The sequence below is a fragment of the Vulpes lagopus genome, chromosome 13, assembly GCF_018345385.1.
Source record: "Vulpes lagopus strain Blue_001 chromosome 13, ASM1834538v1, whole genome shotgun sequence".
NCBI classification, from domain to species: domain Eukaryota; kingdom Metazoa; phylum Chordata; class Mammalia; order Carnivora; family Canidae; genus Vulpes; species Vulpes lagopus.
Genome location: NC_054836.1, coordinates 38,161,351 through 38,188,356, shown reverse-complemented (window position 1 = coordinate 38,188,356; position 27,006 = coordinate 38,161,351). Strand labels below are relative to the sequence as shown.

At 41.3% G+C, this 27,006-nt stretch overlaps 1 protein-coding gene across 5 annotated transcripts in view; it reads left to right on the top strand.

Annotated features, from left to right (window-relative positions):
* OSBPL3 (oxysterol binding protein like 3) overlaps nt 1–27,006 on the top strand; it is a 175,894-nt gene that overhangs the window by 88,373 nt on the left and 60,515 nt on the right. For all 5 annotated transcript variants that reach the window (XM_041727839.1, XM_041727836.1, XM_041727838.1 and 2 more), the window contains exons 3-6: nt 518–757; nt 22,034–22,150; nt 22,314–22,367; nt 23,329–23,442. In XM_041727839.1, coding sequence (XP_041583773.1) covers nt 662–757; nt 22,034–22,150; nt 22,314–22,367; nt 23,329–23,442 — 381 coding nt within the window. In that variant the 5' untranslated portion in view covers nt 518–661. The remainder of the gene's footprint in view (nt 1–517; nt 758–22,033; nt 22,151–22,313; nt 22,368–23,328; nt 23,443–27,006) is intronic.

Here is a 27,006-nt window from a genome sequence, read left to right as displayed (position 1 = left end):
TTGTTTGAACACCTGTTTGCAGTTCTTTGGGGGATGCATCTAGGAGTGGAATTCCTGGATCAGATGATAGTACTGTTCAACTTTTTAAAAAACTGCCAAACTCTTTCCAACTTCACTGTACCATTTAGTATTCCTACCAGCAATGCCTGTGGGTTGAAGTTTCTTCCAATACTTGTTATTTTCCATTAAAAAAAATTATATAGTAAGTATGAAGTGGTATCTCATTGTGGTTTCAGATGGTTTTTATAGTACTGATTTTGTATGTGTCTGGACTCATATTTTCTTACTACTGTTCTTAGTTCTGTCATTTTGTAAAACTACATGAAAAACCACCTATACATAATTTCCAATATAAGATAGGTATAAAAACATCTTTTCCTTCACAGTTTTTGATACAACTGAGCATCATGGCTCTGTGATCTGAACCATAGACAAACCACTTGCAGTCTATCAGTGGCTAATTCTAGATGGTGTCTGATGCCTCTGACCCTCTCTGTAATCCTTCTTTTGCTTTTAGAGATTTCCTCTGGGTCATCCAAAATGCTTTTAAGACGTATTGGATAAGAACTGAGCCACCTGCCTGTGTGGGACTTCCATACTCTCAGCTCCACTGTCTTCTGATGGCATTTTGACTGCATCGAGGCCAAGTGACCCACTGCTCATGATGAGTGACGAGAAGAACCTTGGGGTGTCCCAAAAACTGGTTTCCCCTTCAAGGAGCACAAGTAGCTGCTCCTCCAAGCAGGGAAGTCGACAGGTAAAGTTTAACCAATGCAAATTTTTAAAAATGTTTAAAAGAGGTTTTATTGATTTATTTGAGATAGAGCAAGAGTGAAAACCAGAGAAAGATATATATATATATGTGTGTGTATATATATATATATATATATAGAGAGAGAGAGAGAGAGAGAGAGAGAGAGAGACAGAGAGACAGAGAGAGAGACAGAGAGAGACAGAGAGACAGACACAGGGAGAGAATGCACACAAGCTGGGGGAGTGGCAGCAGAAGGGGAGGGAGAAGCAGGCTAAGCAGGAAGCTCCCACTAAAGCAGGGAGCTTAACTCTGGGGCTCAGTCCCAGGGCCCTGGGATCATGACCTGAGCCGAAGGCAGATGCTTAACCAGCTGAGCCACCCTTAAGCAATGCAAATTTATACTAAGAAATTTTTAGATTAATATGTGTGCATATACTTGGGAACCCCTACTTCTCAGTGTAAGAGCTTTCAGACATATTTTAATTACATGAGAAGAGTAAATTTTAGGTACTTTTAATAATGCAGCTTAAGTGCTTACCAGATGGGAAGGAACCGTACTTGGCTCTTTGCATTATTTTATCCAATCCTTGCAACCGTCCTCCAACACAGATATTAATATCCCTATTTTCTCCATGAGGAAGCTGAGTCAGACCAGCCGAGTTATTTGCCCAAGGATACACAGCTAGTAAGTGGCAGAACAAGAAATCAAAACTCAGTCTGACTCCAGACTTTATACCCTACTAACCAAAACAAAACAAAAAAACACAATCACTTTTCCAGTAAGCTTAATATCCTCCTGCCTTCCTTCCCCTTCCCAAGCCTTTTCCCACCGCTTCCAACCACAGATTGCCCTGTTGGGGACTTTGAATCTCACCTGCTTTATTTATCCACTGGACGAAGGAAGTGAATTCACAGAGAAGTGGCCAAAAGGAATTAAGTAGGAAGAAGAAAGGAGTGGAACAAAGAACTGAATAATTAACTGCTAACTAAGCGTCACCTGTAATTATACGTTGTTTCTTGATTTTCTTTCTAATAAATCTCTGTTAGCAGAATTCGCTGGTTTTAAGTCAGTGGCACTAAATGCCTACGAATCATTATAAGTCTGTCACCTGCAGTAGAGTAGAGAGTGGGCTGACAACAAGCCATAGGTTCACAACCAAAGTGGTCTCTGAGCCTTTTCAGTATCTAGCGGCTGTGCTGTCATTGCCTTTCCCCCATGGGAAGTGCTGGCCTAAGAATTGGCCCAGAGTCCTTGGTTCCAGATTTGGAAGCAATAATCCAGCAACCTCCCACCTCAGGCACGTCCGCACATTTATGACGCATCATCACGGGTCTCTCCATCTGAACATCGCCTGGGACAGGGAGCTTGCCACTTCACAGTGCTGCATCTTGTCATTAGAATCTGCAGTTTTTGACAGATTAGATTTTACCCCAGACCAGACATTTGGGGAGCCCTCCTAGATCTCCTGTGAGGGGTTAGGAAGAAAACATTTTTTTCAGCACTGTAATCACTGCTGTCTGGGATTAAAAAAAAAAAAGACTAAAATTAGTCCTTGGCTAATGCATCATGGCTTCTTTGGAGTTGTAGTTTCACAAGGGTGGCTATATGCTTGCCCACATTGTCAGCTTTCCATGAAGGTATTTCTCTCCCTAAACCAAAATTCTGATTGGGATTGGAGCCTGAATATGTGATCTATTCCTCATCCTTTGTACTTAGTAGCATCTAGTACTATGTCTTTCTTGGAGAAAAGAGAAGGAACATGATTGATTTAAACAGCCAGTGCTTATACCACCATTGAAATTGGAGCAGTGCTGTGACCTTCTGCAATTGAATACTACGGAAACTTTCTTTTGGTGGATTATTTGAATTGATTAATTTGGTTTTCACAGAGCTTCTTTTGAGCTTGTCATGAAAAGTAAGAGGAATATGCATGATGCCCCAGTTTTTTTCTAACTTAGGATAATTTGGCCCATTCAGCTATTCATTCATCGAATGGCCATCTTTTATATTTAGGATCTCCCATTTTAAAGTACATATAATGTTGCTTTGTAAACATAAACAGTTCTGTGGCAGAGCAGGTGGAGAATTTAATAAGTTCATTCTAACTCGAGACTGAATCTAGTTATAAAGGCCAATTTAACTTCATGAACCATCTTCTTGCTCTGCCCACTTTCCCATCCTTCTATCAGGGAGAGGTGTTCTGTCGCAGGACTGGCTTAGCTTTTCCATCCATATCATCTACCTTAGCAGCCATGTCTGTTCTGCTGTCACAAACTGTCCCAAGGTTGTCTTTCATTCTCTAAAGATGCTGTGGAGGTGCAGAGACCTTGGAAGTTCATCCTTCATGGCTTGGAGGGAACAGGGCCATAGCCCATGGTCTCACAGATGCTAAAGATAGTGATGCTGTGTTTCTGATCACTTCACTGGAAAGTACAAGTTCAACACTTCAAACTTCAAGATTTATATAATAAGAAATTTACTGTGAGGAATGTTGAATTCTGATCCAGATAGTCTGTGCAACAAGCTACATGTTTATAAAGCTCCAGTTTAAAGTCACTATTAGGTTGTTCTTTTCATTTCACGGCAGGGGCAGGGGGTGGAACAGTCTGATATTGACTGTATTGGACCCTCTTTAATGCTGGTTCTTCTCATATGCTTTGGAATAATGCTTTAGAGCATGATCTTGAGTTTGTTTCTTTGTTCTTTCCTTGCTCTCACCCTGCCCTATCAAGGGATTTGCTTTTACCTGCTTCTTACCACCAAAGTCCCCAACCCAGAGCCAGGGGGTATATAAGCAGTTGGGGGCTTCTGTTCCACTTCAATGATAAAACATCCAAGATCCACGACCAGGCCAGTACCCATGGCCCAGGTCTGGTTGTGAGGCTGTGTCTGCCTTCTGCTACCTCCCTGGATAAGGCAGGTTTAAAAGCCCCCTTTCATTGTGGTATGGAGCTCCCCTTCTGCATTTGCTTATTTCTAGGAGGGAGGCTAGCTCAGGTCCCTGTGGACATTTTCAGCCCCAGTGGCCCACAGAAGTAGGACTCCTGGACTCTTCAAAGTGTCCTTTGCATCTCTATTTGTGTTTGACCCATGGAGATATTTATTTATTTATTTAGACCCATGGAGATATTTAATCTTTGTTTTTGAATTACACAGACACACACACACACACACACTTACAAACCCCCTACATGTTTGTAACTTTTCCATATTCTTGCTGTTTGGGGCTGGGGTGGTGATAAGAGAGGGGTACTGAATGCCCAAACTTAACAAGATAGTCTTGGTTGGAAGCCTTGGTTGTCTTAAGTCATTTTACTTAAATTCTCCTCCAGCATCGCTAGGTGACATTGAGAGTCTCTGTACTCCAGTCACACTGGCTTTCTTTCAGTTCCTTGCACTGAACTTGCCTTTGTTCTTGTTTCTTGAACTGAATTTGAACGTGGCCTTCTTACCCCAGAGCCTCCTCACATGAAACCACAAGGAGCTATGCATTTATGTATAGATATTCCCCTATCTGCATGTCTTGTGAGAAGAGCTTGCTTCCTTGAAGGATAGAATGACCAAAAATTGTGATCAGTGTCTTTGTTTTTACATCTGACCCAAGTTTACAACTTAAGACCATGAAAACCCAAGAAGGGATCTGTCATCTCTTAGCTTAAATACTAGGGCTTTTGAAATTTAAGTCTAGTATGCCTCATTTTCTCAGTATGGAAACAACCTGCAAATACAATCTCATCAAGATAATTTTGGGAGGAATGTCTGCATTAGTGATTAGAACTTGAACCCTCCAGCTTTGGTTCCACCCTATCATTGATTCTGTGACCTTAAACTCTTTAAACTTAAGCTTCTGTTTCTCATCAGTAAAATTGAAATAATAGTTCTTTTTCACATCAGATTATTGTGAGGATTAAAACTAAAGCATCTAGGGTCAGACTCATAATAGGTCCAGAGTTCATATTAATACTCATTTTTGTTGTTATAGTTAACATTAATTTGAACTTATTTATGGAAAATCTAAGTGCTCATAGAGAATAGTTCTGCTTTTTCCCCCTAGAAAGTTCTATAGGCATTATAAGTGTATCTATCCATACCTCCTTACTATTGTACAAAAGCCTACAAAAGTATACAATCCATATATGAATATATACTTTTAAAATAAAAAGTGCCTTCTTTTATGCACATTAACAAAATGCTTTTATTTATTTATTTAAATTTTTTTTTCTTAGAGAGAAAATGCATGGGTAGAGGGGGAGAGACAGAGGAGAGAGAGAGAGAGAGAGAGAGAGAGGAGTATTTTAAGCAGGCTCTATGCCCAGCATAGAGTTAGACACACTGGCTTGATCTCATGACCTTGAGATCATGATGTGAGCCAAAATCAAGAGTAGGATGCTTAACCGACTAAGCCCACCCAGGCATCCCCAAAATGCCTTTAGAGAAGAATGTAATAGAATATTTAATATTTGGGCTGCATTTGGAATCTTCAATATCTGGCATAATTCATACCTAAAACAAGTAAGAAGAGTTGGTGAATCCTTACCCTTTTCTGTTCTGCTGGGCCTTGTCCTCTCCTGGGTATAAATATTTTTTTTATCTCTTCCCTTGCCAGGGCCTATCTAATGGTAGTAGCTGCTTAGAGCGTTGCGTTGAGATGGATTCTACAGCTGAGACTGACTATCATGAAAAAGAGTGCCACGTTTTCAGCTGTGGCTCATGGGCATAGGAAGGGTGAATGGCAGCGCAGGTGCCACATTTGTCACCCCATAGTGATATCAGAGGGTTGAAGTCCAGCAATCTCTGCTGTAGTCTTTATTTTCCACTACTGCAGAAACTTTAGGCAAGTGAAGTTTGCCTCAGTTCTTGATCCATGAAATGGAGACAAAACTTGCCTCCTGCTTCCTTTCAGGGTTGTTATGAGAGAAAATTGAATGTTTTACTGGCTAAAAGATATTGAAACTATTGGGAGCAAGATCCTCTGTAAATTTAAGAAACTCTGACCATTACAGATCAGCTCCCTTTGAACTCAAACCAGTTCCAGAGCCAGAACTGAAATGGTCTAATCAAATGGTCTTGAAATGGTCAAGAACCCTGATAGTCCATGGAAGAAAAGAATCTCTTTGAAGAGGAGCAGAGCATCCTTCCCATACAGGGCCTTTGTAGGATAGATACCTGTTCTCAAGGAAATCCCCCAACTGAAGGAACCAGCCTACCCAAGGAACAGGCCGTTGGTCCCTTCTGATTGTCTTACTCATACCCTCTTGTTTTGTAGTGATCTAGGTCCATCTTTGCTTTAGCAGTCTTCCCTGCCTCAGGCTTTGTTTCAGCTACCCCTTCAGCTAGACTGATCCATATGAAACTGTACTATCCTTTTGACTTTTGTGATTTTTCTGGAAAAGAATCTTCATTTATCTCCGTAACACTTCAAAAATAACTTTTATAAAAATAATATATGCTCACTGCAGATCATTTTCAAGGTACCTGCACATCTATGTTGAATTGCAGTACTTTGATTCATTTACTTTTAATGCATGCTGCTGATAGGCCAAATCAATTGAAGCCTGAGAATGACCGTTGGTTGTGGAGGTCAGAGTTGGTGTTGTCTAGTAGGAGAGGCAGGTGTGAAAGGCTGGTTAGAGCTCATTCACGAGAGAATAGGAAAAGAGAAAGAGGACACCCCCCAATTCTTCCAGGCCCCAGACAGGATTTGAGAGAAGCCTTCATATGTTCCATCTGAGAACCTTGAGCTTAAGTAATGCCATGCTAAACATTACCCTTTTCTCTCCTCACATGGATAACCCTCATTTGATTAATTCATTGGTTGAAAGAGTGTATAGTTCTCAGAGTCCTGGGTTTCTACTCACACATCTTTTTAGTCCTCTTAGCACCTAGCATAAGGCTTTGCACATGGCAGATTCCAATTATTGGACTAAATTTACTGAATGCCTATAGCAGGTATCCATCAGAGCAGCTTAGAATGTATGGCCAGGTGTACATGGGGAATGGGAGCAGAATGCCCACAAATCCCTGAGCTCCCTCATTCCAGTGACATATTGTGAGGATCTTCAAAAATGAACAAAAGCCTCTCCAGTGAGTTTCTTCTGGCAAACGATGAAATTCCTAAATGCTTTCTATGCCTGTGGTCTCTGAACAAACACTCTCTTGGAAAGTATGGAACAGATATAAAGGTTGTCTTTATTTATTTTTAAAGATATTTATTTATTTATGAGAGACAGAGAGAGAGGCAGAGGGAGAAGCAGGCAGGGAGCCCGACATGGGACTCAATCCCAGGTCTCCAGGATCATGCCCTGGGCTGAAGGCGGCACTAAACCGCTGAGCCACCTGGGCTGTCTTTGTTTAAGCTGACCTGTATTCACACGGGCTCTGCTTTTCTGCTAGCTGGGTGACCTTGCCATGTTATATAAAATCTCTGAGTCTCGGTTCTTCAGCTGTGAAATTAGGATCGTTGTGCTTCCTTTGGAGAACTAAATGAAGTAATAAATATGAAGTACCTAGGCTAGCACACGGTAGACATGAGGTAAGTGTGGATTAATGAATGAATAAGCATGCAGTTGCTAGGTTGAAAGATGACTATTCACAAAGTTCTGTGGATATATTAAGTAGGTTAAGGGATACCTAAGTGGGAGAGAGAATTGCTATTTCTGAACTTGTAAAATATGAGTAATTTCCTCTCGCCTTCTTCCCACTGCCCCCTTACATTTTTTTCCTAGAACTTTCAAAGTAACACATTTCAGAAGCCAGACCGAGCTAGATAAAGATGAATAAGTTTTCTCTTTATTGAAAGAGTCCTGTATGCCAACGTTTTATTTTATTTTATTTTAGCCAATATCTATTAAGAAGCAATTATTGAAAGACCCTGGGCCAGGGTTATGTGAGGCTACCAAGGACAGGACAGCTCAACAGACCACTATTGAGACATTGACTCTGTTGGGGAGATTGCTTTGTAAAGAGAACACGTTTCCTTTCTTTCTTAATGTGTTGTTAGTATTTGCTGTATAAGCTGGAAATCAGAAGGTGAATCCTTTTAAAGTAGTTGGCAACTGTTTCACTCATGATTGTAGGGGATTTGAAAGGAGAGAGCCATTGCGAGATAAGTCTCCATACAATTATGCAATTTGCTCTGGTCACCCGCCTGCCCCTGGGCTCATCTGAGATGGTGTTTGAGCTCTCTCAGGGTCACCTGATGAGGGTTTATTTATGCAGGCTATTAGATTATGCTGTGCTTCAGGGAGCCGAGGCTGTCTGGGTTTGGTGCCAGGACACCTAAGACATGAGCCTGAATGGGAGAGAATATATAAACCAAGGAGTGAAAAGTGAAAGCCGTAATGCTCAGGTGTTTCTGTTAATAATTTCAGCTGTCTGGGTATTGAACATGATTAGTCCTACTTATTTCTTTTATTATTTTTTTAAAAGTTCTAGCTTTTTTTTTTAATTTTTATTTATTTATGATAGTCACGGGGGGGGGGGGCAGAGACACAGGCAGAGGGAGAAGCAGGCTCCATGCAGGGAGCCCGACGTGGGATTCGATCCCGGGTCTCCAGGATCACGCCCTGGGCCAAAGGCAGGCGCTAAACCGCTGCGCCACCCAGGGATCCCTACTTATTTCTTTTAAATGATCATGTCTTTAGAGACTCTGAGATTTAATATCTGCTTTTTGTAAGCATGAGCTATATAAACACCACAAGGAAGACCAGTCAAGGAGGAGGGACTTAAGAATGTCGATTGTGTCAGTCAGTTGTTCTACGATGGTCACAAAAGATGACAGGCAGCAAGCATGAACTCACTTGGGAGCTGGGTGGCCTGAGTTTAAATCTTGAACTGTTTATAAGCAGTTAGGCTTTGGACAAGTTACTTAACTCTCTTTGCCTTGGTTTCTTATAAGGCTGTGCAAATGAGTTAGAAGAAAGGCTGCTTGCGGTAGGTGCTACGTGAATGTTAGATACATAAACCATCACCTTCCATAAGCAGAAGGCCCAGGAGTCCTCATGCAATACCACATGATAACTGCTTCCCCACTTCTCCTTTCAGCTACGAGCTGGGTGTCACAGTGTAGTCACATAGCTTGGCTTCTGCTGTCTGGACTGGTCTGAGAAAGGAAGAGTTAGTGACGGACACTAGAAATTAACAAGTATCTGTTAGCATTTTTACAGCTCATAATATCCTTTCATACCATCCCTTGGAGTCTCAGAACAACCCAGTAAGGTCTGTTTTTATTTTAGAAACTTTAGAAAGAAAATATGGTTCAGAGGTACTAACCGACTTATCAGAGTCACACAGCTAGGGAAATGGTAGGGGACCAGGCAGCCATCTATTTGGAGAACTCTGGATTTCTGTGGGTGCTAGAAAGCTGCTTTAGAAGTTCATTCAAGTTCTATGTGCCTCATGTACAAATGATTGTCATTGTAACAAAGCTCCCTAAGCTAAGGCCTCTCTGCATGCAGAGACAAGGATAACACAGAGGTGGTCTTAGGATCCCTGAGGTCTCTCTGGAGTGCTTTTTGTTTTGTTTTGTTTTGATTTTTTTTTTTTCTGGTTGACCCAACAGATAAAAATAATTAACCTATGTTTTTGTGTTAGCTTTCCAGATTCTCACTTTCTGGGCCTTTATTTCTTGCTATTGCCTACCTTCTGATCATACCTAAACAAGTCACACTGATATGATGCACTGAAAGTAGGCAGGGCAAAGATACAAGGCTCAATTCTCAGTATCTTTCCACTCAGAGTCTTAGAGAGAAAAAAATAAATGTTCAGTAGAAGAGGTGAAGACTTCAGCTGAAAGAACATATTTGAATTGTTGGGGCTTCTTTGTTACTCTCCATGTCCACAAATGATAGACTGTCAGCTGTATTCCCGCTATGAAGAGCAGGAAAAGTTGAACTTTTGAAACACTTCTGGAGGTTTTCAGAAACCTGTTTGTGTTGTTGTGCAATTGCAGGAGGATGAGCATAGCAAATATATTCTGGTGGGTTCTAGAAACAATACCTTGGTGGAAACTACATAGGGTACCCTAAGAAAGTCAATATATTTATCTATGGTTGGCATCGGCCATAGGGCAGGATACAGGAAAGCAGAAGAGTGACCAAAAAAGGTTTTGTTGAGGGCACAGCTCACTGGCTCTACAGTTATTGTATTTTCTCTAGAAGTTATACATATAAATATGAATTAAATTGACTCAACTGTTCTTTCCTAGGGAGGGGGTAGTCTAAATCTACTTCAGTGATAGGATGATATTAAAATGCATGGGATCCCTGGGTGGCGCAGCGGTTTGGCGCCTGCCTTTGGCCCAGGGCGCGATCCTGGAGACCCGGGATCGAATCCCACGTCGGGCTCCCGGTGCATGGAGCCTGTTTCTCCCTCTGCCTGTGTCTCTGCTTCTCTCTCTCTCTCTCTCTCTGTGTGACTATCATAAATAAATAAAAATAAAAAAAATAAAATAAAATGCTGAAGGCCCAGAAACAATAGTGTAAGAAGTAGGACAGTGGCAAAACGGAAGACTTCTCTAGAATAATCTGACATCCCTCCTAAATCCTCTATACACTGGCCCTACCATCCAGTGCAGTTGTGTCTCCCTTTGCATCTGTACACAAGCCTGCATCACAATTAAAATCACCTTCTCTCTGTCCCACTCCAGAGGGTGCACATCCCTGGCACATCTCTGGCTTAGTGGTTTCTTTTGCCAGAGAAAGAAAGTGTTGTGTTAGTGGGCTGAATGGTGTCCTCCCCTCCCAAATGATATGTCCACAGTCTAATTCTTGGAACTTGTGTTACTGTATTTGGGAAGAGGGTCTTTGGAGATGTGATTTATTTAAGGATCTTGAGATGAGGAGATCATCCTGGGTTACCCAGGTTGGCCCTAAATTCAATCACCAGTGTCCTTGTAAGAAGCAAACAGAGGAGAATACAGACATGGATACAAAGACAGAAGCAGAGATTAGAGTGATGTGGCTATAAGCCAAAGATGCCAGTAGCCGCCAGAAACTGGAAGAAGCAAGTAATGCTCTCATGGACTGGATGTGTGTGTCTCCCTCACCTGCCACCCATTCATATGTTGAAGCCCTAACCCTCCTGATGATATTTAGAGGCAGGCCTTCAGGAGATAATTAGGTTTAGATGCTGACATGGGGGCTGGTGCCTTCATGATGGGATTAGGACCCTTATCAGAAGTGAAAAGACACCAGAGCTCACTCTCATATACAGGAGAAGGGCTATGTAAGCACACAGCAAGAAGGCAGCTGTGTAGAGGCCAGGAAGCAGAGTCTCACCAGGAACCAAATCTAGCAGCACCATGATCTTAGGTTCCCCAGCCTCTACCAAATCTGTGGTATTTTGTTATAGCAACGTTAGCTGATACAAACACAGTCTCCCCTAGAGCCTCCAGAGCCAGTGAGGTTCTGCTGATACTTCAATTTTGGAGAACTGTGAGGGGATAAATGGCTTTTGTGTTAAGCCACCCAGCTGTACAGACAGCTGCAGAAACCTTCCTTTGCACTCTGTGTCCATTTTTCTTTGAGTCCTGGCTCAAGTCCTCTTCCTAAGGTGGGTCTAGCTCGTGTGATTGTGCTCGAGAACTCCTGCAGCATGTTCCTCTGAATCTCCCATTCCGCATTTTCAAGTCTTCGGCCTTGTGCTATCTCCTTGTTGTATCTTTAATATATGCCAGCTTCTTGGAGGCCAGCACCTGGTTTTACATCTTTCCATCTCTAGGGCCTGATGCTAAGCTTCAGACCTATGAGGAGAAGCTGCCTTATTAAATAGAAGGCCAGTTACGAATCAGAGTCTAACTGAACACCTGGATCATTCCTTCTTTGATTCATAAGGCTCTCCACAATCTTATCCTGTCACTAGGTTCTCATTAGAGAACCAGTTATTCTTCTACAGACGGAGGAAAAAATCATGGATGATTTGGATCAGGGACAGGAAGAGTTTATTCTGGCACCTACTACTATGATTCTAAATTATATGTGCATTAGTTAGCCAGAATGTGTCTCTACTTTGATTGCAAATTTTAATTAGCTTTGAAAAAACAGTTTTGAGCACACTTGTCAGAACACTGTTATCAGCTAGCGCCATCCAGCAATGAAGTGGGTTTTCTTCAGGAGTTACGTACCCCGTAATTGGAGTGCCAAAGTGTTATGTCTGAATACAGAGAGTCTGTGATTCTCTCCAGGCTCAGACACCAAAGGGCAGAGCTCTACAACATGCCAAAAAGAGTATGGGTTTTTTTTTAAATGAAAAGATAGTAAAGATAAAATATTAAAATGGTGCTGGAAGGTATACAACAAAGAGTGCAAGAGAGTCTCCCCCTTTTGTGCCTCTGGCTGAGTTCCACTCACAGAGGAGTCCATGTGGGAGATTTTCCCTGGCACCACATGCACCTGCCCCTGTGTGGTGAGTGAGCCAGGGTGGGGGTGGGGAGCCTTCCATGAGGCCGTCTGCCACTGTGACAGTGAGAGAATTCTTAGCAAGGGGTATTGGCAAGGGTACCAGGTTGGAGTCGGAAGATTGGTCCTGGTCCTCAGAAGCCCTTCACCTATTTTCGTGGTCCTACACAAATCATTTATCCTGGATTCCTCATCTCTAAAATGAAAGAGCTAGGTATATGACTTCCACGTTTTCTTTCAAACTCTGAGGTTTAAAAGAATTATTCTGGGAAGCCTGCGGCGGGGCTCAGTTCGGAGAAGCGTCTACCTTAGGCTCAAGTCGTGATTCCACGGTCCTGGGATCGAACCCTGTATCAGGCTCCCTGCTCAGTGGAGAGCCTCCTTCTCACTCTCCCTCTGCTGCTCCCCCTGCTTGTGCTTTCTTGCTCTCTCTCTGTCAAATAAATTAATAAAATCTTTAAAAAAAAAAAAAAAACTATTCCATGACTTTATGAGGGAAAACAAATCAGTACCTCTGTACCCTGGGGGTGTGGAAAAAAAACCCAGGAGAGTCTCTTGAGTCCCTTGAGTGGATAGAGTTATCGTGTCATCACTGGCTAACACACGTACCTATTAAGTGCAGGAACGTGCTGCCAGAAACAGACGGATTCTGCCTGGGGAGAGAACAGTGCAGGGTGCGAGGAGCTAGGCTGGCAGGGCAGCAGGTGGCCTTGCATGGTCTCTAGTTTACCCATAGGTGATCTCACCCTGGGTGGACACTGAGCAGACAGGGTCTGTGTGATCTGCAGCCCACTTACCAGTTTGTGATGTTGGCCAGACTACATAGGAGCTTCATTTTCCTTATCTGTAAAGTGAGGGTAGTAATACCTTCATTATGGAGTCATTGGGGGCACATAGTAGATCATCAAGAAGCAGTAGTTATTACTTGTATTCCTATCGTTGCTACCACAGTAGCAACTATCGCCCCTTCCCACCTCTCTGGTGGGCTGCACGGCCACAGCACGATGACATTTATAGGTTTGCTGTCTCTATCTTAAACATAGCTACAACTCTCTGGGTCCTGTTGACAGAGGAGAGGATTATAGAGAAAAGAGTGCATAAAAGATGCTGTCCGTAGTCTTGAAGAGCTTGCATACAATTAGGGGGATATTTAACAAAATGAATAACCCACAAATCTATTTGAAGATCCTAAAAAAAGTACCAGTGTAATTACAGCCATAGCTGCTGAGTGCGCAGCAGGGTAGAAATAATCATTATGTGTACATTAAAGGCTTTTTTTATTAATACTGTTTTAATTATAAATCCATCTGTGGTTAACATGACTAGAAAGCATTTTTCTTTTATTTGGACCTCAGGTGGAGTTAGCAACACAGCTGACACATCACCTGGTTTTTCTTTTTTTTTTTTCTCTCCTTATTGTCGATATCACCTGCTGCCAATGACCCTCCTTTTCTTCCCCCTCACCTCCTGTGCTAGCTCAAGAGTTCACCCCCAAGATTGAGTTCATACTCCGCCATTATCTAAGTAAGACACCAGAGTTTTGGTCTGTGACTGCCCAAATAATGAAGGCTTAACACATTTTAAGGACTAAGTCATCCCAATGTCATCCCCCTGCCACTCCCACCTGGGCGTGAGCTGCATCTCTGAGTGTGAAGGGAGAGGAAGGAGATGGCCATTGGCACGTCATGACTCTCTTCCCCATGTAGCCTTCAGAGTGGGTTCTTCCCTGTGTAGACTTCCTTTTTTCTTCTCACTGAGACCCTAAGATCAGGGATTGTACCTGAGGTTACTAGATAGAAGCTAGTGCTACTGGTTTTTGGTTTGCTTTAGGAGACTTTATCAGCCAATATTTTATTTTATTTTATGTTATTTTACTTTATTTTTATTTTTATTATGGTTAGATCACTTAACAGATCTTCTATCTTAAGTTTTATGTTCACAATACAATAACAATACAATATTTTTAACTATTGGCATAGTGTTGTACAGCCGATTTCTAGAATTTACTCATCCTACATAACTGAGACTTTGTACCAATTTTATCATGACATGAGTTTGGGAAGTAAGATTTGGACGGGCTTTCGTCCATTTATTCTGACCTCCTTCCTGGTCTAGGAATCCCCCTGGAGTCCCTCTGCCAGCCTCCGATGGAACTCTCCAGTGACTAGGCAACTGGCTCCATGTTGCTTTTGTAATTGTTCATTGCACTGATTATTAAAGAATCAGATGATCTGTCCTTTGTGCAGTACTGGGATCCAGGGCCTTGTACTTCTTACCCCATTAGTCCCAGATTGGCCCTCAGAGCCTATGAAGTCAAACCCCAATTCTTCAAGACAGCCTGGTCACCTGGAGTGTGGTTACTCTCAAGTGCTCCCGTGGTCCAGTAGTAGCAGCCTCACCTGGGCAGGTGCAGAAGCTCAGGCCTCGCTCCAGACCTACTGAAAATAATATATTTTTTAAAGATTTTATTTATTTATTCATGCGAGACACACACACACACACACACACACAGAGAGAGAGGCAGAGACACAGGCAGAGTGAGAAGCAGGCTTCATGCAGGGAGCCCGACATGGGACTCGATCCTGGGCCTCCAGGATCAGGCCTTGGGCTGAAGGTGGTACTAAACCGCTGAGCCACCTGGGCTGCCCCTAACATCGGCATTTTGACAAGGCTCTTCAGTGATTGGTATGCACGGTACAGGTTGAGAAGCACTGTGTTAGTTCAAACACATCATCCCCCCAACTAATTTGTTCCTTTAAATTGCTCTTGCTGGGATCCCTGGGTGGCGCAGCGGTTTGGCGCCTGCCTTTGGCCCAGGGCGCGATCCTGGAGACCCGGGATCGAATCCCACGTCAGGCTCCCAGTGCATGGAGCCTGCTTCTGCCTCTCATGGAGCTTCCTCTGCCTGTATCTCTGCCTCTCTCTCTCTCTCTCTCTGTGTGACTATCATAAAAAAAAAAAATAATAAATTGCTCTTGCTGTCAGGCCTGCTGATGCTAAAAAATTTGAGTTGAGGAAGAAACCGTTGGACAAGAAGTAACAATGACAACTCTCAGTGATTGAATATAAGTACAGAATTGATCTGGCATCAGTTAAAGCTGTCGTTATATTAACTGAGAAGTATTTCCATATGTTCATAGTATAATCATAAAAGATAATATTGATAATCCCGAGGTTTTAGAAAATCAGAAATGGGCAGCCTGGGTGACTCAGCGGTTTAGAGCTGCCTTCAGTCTAGGGTGTGATCCTGGAGACCCGGGATCGTGTCCCACGTCGGGCTCCCTGCATGGAGCCTGCTTCTCCCCCTGCCTGCGTCTCTGCCTCTCTCTCTCTCTCTCTCTCTGTCTCTCTCTGTCTCTCTCTGTCTGTGTCTCTCATGAATAAATAAATAAAAATCTTAAAAAAAAAGAGAGAGAAAATCAGAAATGCTGGGGTGCCTGGGCAGTGTAGTCAATTAAGCATCTGACTTTGGCTCTGGTCATGATCTCAGGGGTCCTGGGATCGAGCCCCAGTCTGGGCTCTGTGCTCAGCGGGGAGTATGCTTGTCCCTCTGCCCCACCCCCTCACCCCATGCTCACACCCTTTCTCTCAAATAAATAAACTCTTTAAAAAATATCAGAAATGCCTTTAAAATCATTAAAGACCCGTTAGATTATGCTCCATGTGATTTAATGCTGGGTGTTGCTGCTTCATGAATTAAAAAAAAAAAACCTGATAAGCAATTCAAATAAATAATCAGAGCAACCCACTCCCCGGTCATGCCAGATAGGGAGAGGCAGCCACAAAACTTCTTCCACAACACTCTTCAGCTGCAGGAAAAATGAAAGTTTTAGGTCATTTTCTATTTCTGACAACACTGGAAGGACAGTGCTGAGAATCCAGCATTTGAAAGTTGCAGAGGAGACGTACACTGTGGAAACAGCTGTGCTGGGGGGGTGCGGGGAAGGCTTTCAACTCGTGCACTCAGCAATATGGAAATGAACCGTGCCAGCTCATGAGCATGGATAAATGCTTAGTTGCCTTTCCAACCACAAAGCAGCTTTCTATATTTGGCACTCTTTTGACATTCAGTAAAACAGACTGAATTTAATGCCGGACGACAGTGCCAGACTGTCTTCAGTTAAAATGAAGTGAAAACCTTAAGAAGCCGCTTTCCCCAGATCCTGTCGCATTTCTTTCTCCATCTTATATTCATGGTGAGTGGTTGGCCTGACTCCCCCTCAGGGCAGGACACCAGCCCAGCCTTGCTGGGCCAACTCAGTAGGGCCTTGATCTTCCCCAGGGCCCCGAGTCCACCCTGTACTGTATCTTAGGACATTCAGCTCAAGGTGCTTGTCCTACTGCCCGGTCACCAGGTGTGTGGAACACAAACAGCTATTTCAGGACATCTGGTCCCTTTAGCCAAGAGAAGCTGGTATCTTTGCTTTTTTTTCTGCCCCATTCCAGTACACAGGATTCAAATCCTTCACCCCGAGGACTCTGCTGAGCCTTTCTCACACCCCTTTGCTCCTCAGACTGGCCCATTCAGTGAATATTTTATTCAGGGCCCCCATGTCTCCAAGCAGTGAGATTACTGCAAAGAGGGACCCTGTCCCTGTTCTCCTGGAACCCAGGTTCTGGTTCAGAGAGAGACTCGTATGAGTGAGGTTTGTGTCAGTGCTGGTGAGGGAGAGAATTTGTGCCCCAAGGAGAAGGTTTGGGGCAAATGAGAATTCTCAGGCTGAGAAGTAGATGGGGGCAGTCATTTCAAATATAAAAAAGTGAATGAGCAAAGAATTGGCAGCATTAAATAGCTCAGGCTGACTTCCTGTCCTAGTTCAGTGGGATTACAGATAGGAAACCTGGTAGCTCCGAGCAGGACCCCAGACCTTGCTGGTCTCTATAGGACGGTGTATCCTAACTCCTTCAAATTGCTTCGAGATCTTGGCCACTGCTTGGCATTTACTCTGGTTCATAATTAGAATTTATGTATTTAAATTATAGCAGAATATGCATTATACTATAATATGTAGAAGAACGATATATATATGATGTAGAAATAAAAAATATGCATTATACTATATGCATCATACTATAATATGTAGAAGAATGATATTTATGATGTAGAAATAAAAAATATATATAGTTTATTGCTAAAAACTATCTATATCTATATCTATATATCTATATCTATATCTATATCTCATGTTGAAAAGATGGTCCCTATAACTGTTCCGAGGAGTAAACACCAAAGCCCTGGGGATGAAAGTGGAAAAAAAGTCATGAGTTATTTAAACACTAAGTTATCTGGTAATAGACAGTAATACTATTATATTTATAAGAGTATACGATTAATGTGGTTTAGGTAATTTAGGAAAATTTCAAAAACTGAACTAAAATTTTGAAGGGTTTGCATGGGTAGAAAAGATTAAGAGAAGATTCTGGAAGGCTTGAACAATATAAATAAACCACAGAAGTGGAAATGCAGACAAGTATTATATTCATTTGTATATTGCATGGAGAGTAGGGCATAATGGGGCCCCATGAATGATTATGGAAGTGGAGAGTCTTGGGAAGCCAGGTTGGATGAGAGCTTGGGTTCCGGATGGTGGCTGGGGAACAGAGAAGAAGGGACATAGAGGATAAACATTTTGAGGATGAGAGCAATAGGACTACTTGTGAGAAATTAATTAATTAATTAGGCCCTCACAATTCTGAAGTGATTTCACTACTCCATGAGGACATATAATTTCTTCTCATAGAATTTGTGTCAGGTTCTGCAGTGGTTCTTAATTCCACCAAAACAATATCCCATATTGTGACAATATTTTAATGACCCCTTTACTCTCCTCAAATGAAATTTGTTATTGACTTATTTGTACACATAATTCTGAAAATATCACCGTAATACTTTACTGAAATACAAAGGAAAACTCAAAGAAAGTGGTTAATATTAAAATATTTATTTTACTGTGTAGAAGCCCACATATGATTATGCCAGAAGATATAATGATGTGGTCAGATATACCTATATATAAAATGTGACAGCTACTAATGCAGACCCACATAGGTGTGTTGTGCTACTAACTCAAATACCACAAGTGGCCTGGCCTTCAGTGACAATTCTCCAAAATGGCGGGTGATGCTTGTTAAAGTCCTGAACAGAAGGAAATGTAGTCCTCCCTCAGTTATCCAGTAGTTGCAATACCAAGAATTCAAAGTGTATAAAAACCATGCAGAAATAGTTTGGTATGGATGTGAAACAGAGTCAAATTCTGTGCTCAAGAAATTATAAACAGATTTCACCTACAAGAGTCCACTGGCACTTTGGAAAGTCACGTGGGAAGTGGGACAACTTCTTCATTGTTAAGAGGCACTGTGGTACATTTACCATCTCTGGATCCCCCAACCATTAGATCAGAGATACTGTGAGAACTAAAAGTACCCCCACTGTTTCACAGCCCCAGAGGGTAGGTACTGCCCCCACTGGGAATGCTGGCTCTTAGGTTTCAGCCAAGTGACTCAAGGACTGTGACAGACAAGGAAGTTGGATGGGGAGGATTTGGACGGCAAGCCCAGAAAAGGAGTTGGCTGCAGAGCTTCCTTCCTGAGTCAAGCAGAGTCTTCACTTTCTTAAATACTTCAAATCTGGCTTTTCCAACCTGGTAAGACTTTTAAGTTCTGAGCCCAGGTAGAAAATAAAGTGATGAAAAAATATGATATTTTCTTTGGAATAAATGCAAACCCTTTCTGACTTATTTCCTTTAAATGCCAACAAATGCAGTCTGATTCCCTGCCCTCCGCATTGGCTCACTGGCAGGAATGTATTATGTCTTAAGAATTCAGGAGAGATCCAGTTCTAACGTGAATCCTTGAGACAATTTTCAAATTTAATTCTTGTTTTTCTTTAAACTACAGATATGATCTCATTCCATTTTTTTTCAGTTTTGTAAAGTATGCAATTAACATCTAATCCCTCTTGGCATTTGCATTCTGCACAATTGAATGTATTGAGCAGACATGCATGATTGTCTAGTATTATCACTGTGTGTTGCCTTCTGTTTGGGTGTCTTAAACAAATCGATAGGACTTGATCCCCTTAGAATACTTTCCAAAAGATTTTGAGCCATAGATTCCCAATTAATAATGATAACACACACATGCACCCTCTTTCACAAATATGAATGTAGTCTGTTTAGTTTGTAAATAGTTATTTGGCCCAAAGATTTTGGGAACATTTCAAATGCATGCTGATTTATAATATTCCAAGAACAAAAATCTGTTTGCAGTCTTATTCTAAGACCAGGTTTGTTTATTAGCCAACCAGACGTTATACTATTCACAGGACAGCAGGTTAGGCATTGTGAAGAAATCAGAAATGAACTAGACACTTTACATCCTCAAGGAGTCTGTCTGGTAGGGATGATAAAATCTTACATATAATATCATAAGTGGTGAACCATTGGAAAGGTAGATGGAATGCTGATGGAGTTTCTAGAATGAAATAGTACTTTCCTTTGAAGAAGGCTTCCTAGAGGAGCTGGAACTTTTAACTTGACCTTAAAAATTCATTACAATTTTGACAGGGAGGACACTTTAGATTTTGAGGAATGGCTTTCTAAGCTGAAATACATGCGAACAGAAGTTGTGTGTGTGTGTGTGTGTGTGTGTGTGTGTGCACGTACGTGCACGTAGGCTTCTCATCACTTAATAATATGCATCCCCCATTTATTGTCTGAGTATGATTAAGTCACTTTGAATAATTGGTAATACTATAAAGAAATCTCATTTGACATTGCTGCCTTTCTGAAAAAGTCCTCCAAAGAAAGAGCTAAATATAAGCTTTGCTTTTCTCCATTGAAGAATTCCCTTTTACAACTCCAGACCCTGGGATACCACTACCACATTTCAAAAGTCTGGAATGTACCTTTAACTATATTCACAGTAAAGTGCAATTAGATAGAAGGCAGATCTGTCAGGATTGTCATAAAAAGAGTTCGGTTGCTAAAGTACAGAAGTGTTCTTGTTACCACGTGTTTCCCATGTGCTAAGCTTGAGAACAACACAGAGCACTGAGCCAGAGTACGCAAGAGTCCTATGGTTCCATGCCTTGTCATTAGAGTATTTCCTGGGGCTTAAATCAAATTGCTTCTGCTTTCTGGTGCTGGTTCACACTTACTGTCCATCTCCCAGTTCTTTGGCCTCTACCTGTAACCCTCACCTATTGTCTGGAGATTTGACTAAGAGCAAGTTAAGTCAACATGAAATCTTGACCAAAAGGACACATTTGTTTCTTAGAGAGAGATTTGCACACTGTGTTCACTGCAGCTTTATTCACAGTAGCCAAGACAAGGAAACAACCTAAGTGTCCATCAGTGGATGAATGGATAAAGAAAACATGATACATACACAGAGGGGAATTTCATTCAGCCATAAAAAAAGACAGAAATCCCGCCTTTTGCAACAACATGGATAGACATTAAGGGTGTTATGCTAAGTGAAATAAATCAGAGAAAGACAAATACCGTATGTTGTCACTTATATGCAGAATCTGAAAAAGCTGAGCTCATGGAAAGAGTCTCCTGGGGATAGGAAGAGGTGGGAATGGCAAAATGCTTGTCAGATCATACAAACTGCCAGCTAGAAGTAAGTTCTGGGGGAACTAATGCACAACATGGTGATTATATGCCATATTATATTCTTGGAAAGTTGTTAAGAAAATAGATCTTAAGTTTTATCACTACACAAAAAAGCGGTAATGATGGGGGTAGGGAAATAGAGGTTATCAAATCATCACATTGTATACCTTAAACTTACTTATGTCATATGCCAATAATATCTCAAAAAAGCTGGAGGAGGTGGGGAAGGAGATGTTTGTCAAAACTAAATTATCCTATGTTGGAAATGTTTCTCTCTAATCTGAATGGTAGTTACTAATGGTATAGATTATCAATTCTATCATCAGGGTGTACATTCTATAAATTCAATTCATCAGGGTGTACTTCTAAGATTTGTGCATTTCACATAAGTTAATCCATCAGTAAACTAAAAATCTATTATCTCAGCCACTAAAATAGATATTGCCAATTTGGGTCTATCTTGGGACAATTTCGCAATGATTTGTGCATTTTCAAGCACTAGAAAATAAATTTTCAGAATTTTTAGTGTTTTTCTTCAGTATTCCCTTTTAAATTCTTTTTCAATTAGTTGATACTACCCTAGATAGCCAACAACAGAAGATTAATTATAATAACAGTTTGTACCTCTTCAAAATTATGAACAGCTCAGTAAATCAATAATTACTTCCACCCCCACCAGAAGTTTTTGAAACAAAAGGAGGGTGTGGCAGGCAACATTTCTGGAAAAAGAGGATGAAAATTCTCATTTCAAAAGCATTTTTTTGATGCTTCAGTATTTCCAGTATTTAAATATGAAGAGATTAATTTGCAACTGAATCATTATTTTGACCAATTTGTCATGTTTACCAGTTTGCATTCAATATCCTATTTTTCAGCCACTTCTTAAGCCAGTTTTACCATATTATCACCTGGTATCTATAGCTTTTGGTTAAAATTCAAACTGAAGTCTAGTGGTGAGCTAACAGGGTATAGAACTTACAGTAAAGCTTTACCATTAGCCATGTTCAAGCACTAAGAGAAACATTCCCTTCTAGGAGAGGGCTTTTGGAAAAATAAATTAAATTTGATGCCATTAAATTATAGCATTAAATCCATGATGTCCAGGACCTGTATGAAAATTAACTTTTAATAACTTCTCCCCCCAAAAACCAGCCAAGTTCACCATCTTTGATGGATTTACCAATAGGATGAAGTGCTTCTGAATATTATTATTATTATTATTATTAAAGGTAGACATTTAGCATGATCTGTTTTATTGAAACAGGACAGCTGGGAAGTGGTGGAAGGGCTGAGGGGAGAGATGAGTTACACCCAGGAGCCACCCATCCAGAAAGGATTTTTGCTGAAAAAGAGGAAATGGCCCTTGAAAGGCTGGCACAAGGTAAGACACTGGCCTTGGCTTCACCTTTATTTGTTTCCACACTACCCCATTCAGTACATGGTTCTTAGGCACTTATATTTAATTTGAATTTGAAAATTGGGACCAACAGAAGGGTGCTTGTTTAAATGGAATGTCTTAGTGAATTCTACTTTCTTCCCTACAGAGATTTTTCTATCTGGACAAAGGGATTTTGAAATATGCCAAGAGCCAGACGGATGTAAGTCTTCTCATTAATCAACTATGTTATTAAAGAATTCTGAAGGGCTAATTGTTGTCAGCTCATGGATGAGGTTGTACACATTTGGAGACTGCATTTCTCTGAACTGGAAACCATAGGGAGTAATAATAGTTCTTTCACATGGGCGAGAGGTTCTGCTCTGGGTTCTGAGTTGGCTCAATTCACCCACCAAGTGAAGGTGAAGGGTTCTTCTAAACATCCTACTAGGGATCCAGGGGTCTGTGTATGTCTTAGGGTTGGACTGAGGGGGTCCTATGGGTGGGAGAAAACATTTTCCCAGTGAGATAGCAGGAACAAAACATGGGACAGGTGTCACTTCACTATTACAGGGGCCAGGGGTTTTGGTGGAGAAGCCGCTTGATGAAGGGGAAACAGTTTCCTGTTGTTAATACTATGTAGACAGCTCACAGGGGCTGGAATGACTGTTACAACGACCCTGCCCCTGGTGTGGGTCCTCCTCTCACCCAGGACTACCCTCATCCTCTCTTGTTTCCCTTGACTCCTAGAGTGCTCATTTTGTAGGGCTGCATGTAGAAAACTTGGCATAATCCCTAACCCACAGTGACTTATCTTAGCTTCCTGCCCTTACTCTCCTTTTAAAGTCACTTCCACATGAATTTAGATACTAGAAACTAATTCTGTGGAAGGCAGTGCAGTTAACAGGTGATTTCATTGCTGTGGGAGTTGATCTGTGGGGCTTGCTCTCTTGCTTCCTCACTCACTCACTGGCTGTGCAAACCACTTGGTACTTAGCCCTCATAGGCTAAAACAGACAATGCATGTACAGTACTTAATTCACACTAAGTGCTTGGTAAGTCGTAGTTGTTGCGTTTATATTGGTGGATGTTGAAGGGGAGGCTATAGGGGAGGAGTGTCCGGGATGTTACTACTGTTTTTAACACCATGAACCTCAAGTCGCCCTCTTCTCATGCCTCTGCAGATAGAGAGAGAGAAGCTGCATGGCTGCATTGATGTTGGGCTCTCGGTAATGTCCGTAAAGAAGTCATCAAAATGCATAGATCTGGATACGGAAGAGCACATTTACCATCTGAAGGTGAGGCTGCTTCCCAGGATCCATCTCCTGTGGCACGGTTTCTTTATATTGCAAAAGGGATTGTAAGTTAAAGAACTATTGGTGATGCTCTTTGAATATTTCAAAAGATCCAAGCAACATGTAGAAGATCTTTGTTATAAAAGCATTTCTAACAGATGCTATTAATATTTGGGTGGGATGGGTCTTCATTGTGCAGGACTGTCTCACACAACTGCTGAAGGCTTAGCATCCTTGTCCCCCATCCCTCCAACACACATACCTTGATTGTGCCAACAATCAGTAATAAAAAAAATCTTCATGTCTCCAAATAACTCATTCCCCCAAACTGTACCACCTTTAGAGGAGAACCATTAACCATAGGTTCAAATTGTCTTCCTGAGGGATCCCTGGGTGGCGCAGCGGTTTGGCGCCTACCTTTGGCCCAGGGTGCGATCCTGGAGACCCAGGATCGAATCCCACATCAGGCTCCCAGTGCATGGAGCCTGCTTCTCCCTCTGCCTGTGTCTCTGCCTCTCTCTCTCTCTCTCTCTGTGACTATCATAAAATAAAAAAATAAAAATTAAAAAAAAAATTGTCTTCCTGAAATACAACATTTAATATTTAGTCTTACCGGAGCATCTGGGTGGCTCAGTGATTGAGTGTCTGCCTTCGGCTCAAGGTGTGATCTTGGGGTCCCGGGATCAAGTACCACACTGGGCTCCCTGCATGGAGCCTGCTTCTCCCTCTGCCTGTGTCTCTGCTTCTCTCTGTGTATTTCTCATGAGTAAGTAAATAAAATCTTGGAAAAAAAATTAATCTTACCACTTCAGGGATTCCATTAAAATTCTCATACTACAGTGAATGTCAAGAACTTTCCTCCTTAAGTATGGGCCTCCAATTTGTACCTCTGAAAGTGGTTTAACTAACCCCTTCTGCCCTCTCCCTGCTGGTGGCATAGATGGTTAAGAGCATGATATAAGAGCTTCAGAGGTCCCGATCTGTTTTAAATTTTTGCCTGGCTACTTACTAGCTATGGGCTTTTGGCAAATTTTTTTAATCCCCGAAAGTCTCCGTTTTCTCACTACCCTTCCCCAGAATGAAAATTATAGTGCCCATGTTGTAAGGCAGCCTGTAAAAAACTTGGCATAATGCCCAGCCTGCTGTAAGCTCAATAGTTTAGTATTTGTGTGTAATTATTAGGTGGTACTCAAATGTGAGGAATTAATTGAGAGGATGTTAAGATTCTTTTCTTACTTAGACAAATTACTTGGAAAATTAAGAATGGAGGCTGGGGGTTGGGAAAATGAAAGCATGAGATGATGAGCTCCGTGTCTTAAGATGCCCCAAAGCACATATATGGTGCTTACATAAATATATGCATAACAAATACGTGTGGTTGATTGATTGCACAAAATAGTCAAATCCATACTGTTTCCTGGCCTAAGCCCAGAGTAAAGCAGTGTTTCTCACCCTCAGCACTATTGACACAGGGTGCTGGAAAATTCTCTGCTGTGGGGCCTGTCCTGTGCATTATAGGATGTTGAGGATCATCCCTGGCCTCTACCCACTAGATATTGATAACAAGCCCCCTTCAGTTATAATAGCCAAAAAAAACATGTCTCCCATTGCCAAATGTCCCTTGGCTGAGAATGACCAAAAAAAAAAGAAAAAAAGAAAGACCGCCCCCCCCCCCTTTGTTTTAAAGGTCAGTCTCCTTTAGAATAGTTTCAATTGTGTCTCTATGTACTTCCAATGATGCTTAATTCTGTTTTGACATGATCAGGAAATAATAGGTTCTTGTTCATCCACTACTCCAGTTAAAAGTAATTATTAATTCCTAATTTTTAAAGAACCAGGGGGTGCAGCAGCTAGTAAGGATTCGTTGTTAGAATAACATTGGATACTAATATCATGAGAAACACAGTTTAATATTTCTCTGTGTTGATTTACTTTGTTCTGTTCATGTTTCTTGTTCCTTTGTTTGAATGTCAGCTGTGAATGTTAGTGTGGGTATGTGTGGTTATCTGAGGGTCCTCGTTGATAGCCTCTGAGTCAGGCAGTTTTTAAATGGTGGCCATCCAGTCCCATCATCTTATTTTATAGATGAGGAATCAGGGAGGACAGCTGAGAGGTTAAGTGGCTGTCCACCTATGGTCCTATAACTACTTGTGGGGTTGGAACAGAAGGCTGGACAGTTATTTAATAAAGTGCTTTTATTCCTCTACCTCATTTAACCAATAAAAAAATGGGTCAAGATGAATACTTTGGGCACCAATTTCTAAGGGATTCTGAGAGCAGATCAGTGCAAAGGATGATGTAAGATTCCTGTAAAATCCCTGCTATAACTGTATCTGGAAAGGAAATACATTTCGAGGACATAATTTAGGGGAAGATAAATAGGTATAAGTCTGTTTGTATTGCTTTTTCCTGTATATTATATATTCAGTAGCACCTGGAAGTGTTTTAAGTCCTGCATGTACTTCTTTTTTTTTTTTTTTTTGAACTTTTTAAAAATTGTTATTTATTTATGATAGTCACACAGAGAGAGAGAGAGGCAGAGACACAGGCAGAGGGAGAAGCAGGCTCCATGCACCGGGAGCCCGATGTGGGATTTGATCCCGGGGTCTCCAGGATCGCGCCCTGGGCCAAAGGCAGGCGCCAAACCACTGCGCCACCCAGGGATCTCCTGCATGTACTTCTAATCAACACAACAAGCCTAAGAGCCGACCTTACATTTCCTAAATTTCCTGACATCCTTGCTCTCAGCAGTGGTAGTAGTAAAGATTTAACAGATTGACCTGGAGTTTTCTTCTTAGAAGGGTTAGCATCCTTTTGGGTGATTTTAAGTTGCCACTTCATGAGTCTGTTCTAATATGTGGGTATCTATTGTTTTTCACTTTAAAAATATTAATACACCCTTGCACACACAAAACATTGACTATTAAGAAATATCCAGTGTATAGGTGCTTGTTATAGTCTTTCTAGTACTTTTATAAACATTTGAAATACTTTATATAATAAAAGTTGCTAGTTATAAACATTATTCTTTGTGGAAAGTAGACATTGATACTCATTTATGGAGAGAGTGGCTAAACGTTTGTGTAGGTGTGTTTGAAAAATCTTGGAAATCACCAATAATAGTTTTTCACATTTTTTCTCTATTTCCAAGTGCAGGAGAAATATGTTTTAAAATAGACTTCACATTCCTCAGCAATGTGTTCTTTGTCAAAGAAGATTAACAAGGTTAAATATTTTGGGAAGAATTTACGAATTTGTTCCAGTTCAGAGAAGATTAATCTGAAAAATCTGAATTATAAAAGAGTTTAAAAAGAAACATGGTGCTAATATTTTCAGTAAGAATAGGAAAGGTGGGGACAAGTAAATGTGGAAATGCTTTGAGACAGATAAATAGGAGTTCTAGTTCATTGTTTAATGGTTTGCTTTCTTAATAACAGCATGACAATTGGATCCTTTCATGGAGAGGCCAAATGAAGATTACAAAGACCATTATTATTCACCATTTCTTCCTCAAACTTGTTCCCATAGACCACCTAAATATGAACTAAGTCAATAAACTTATCTCTA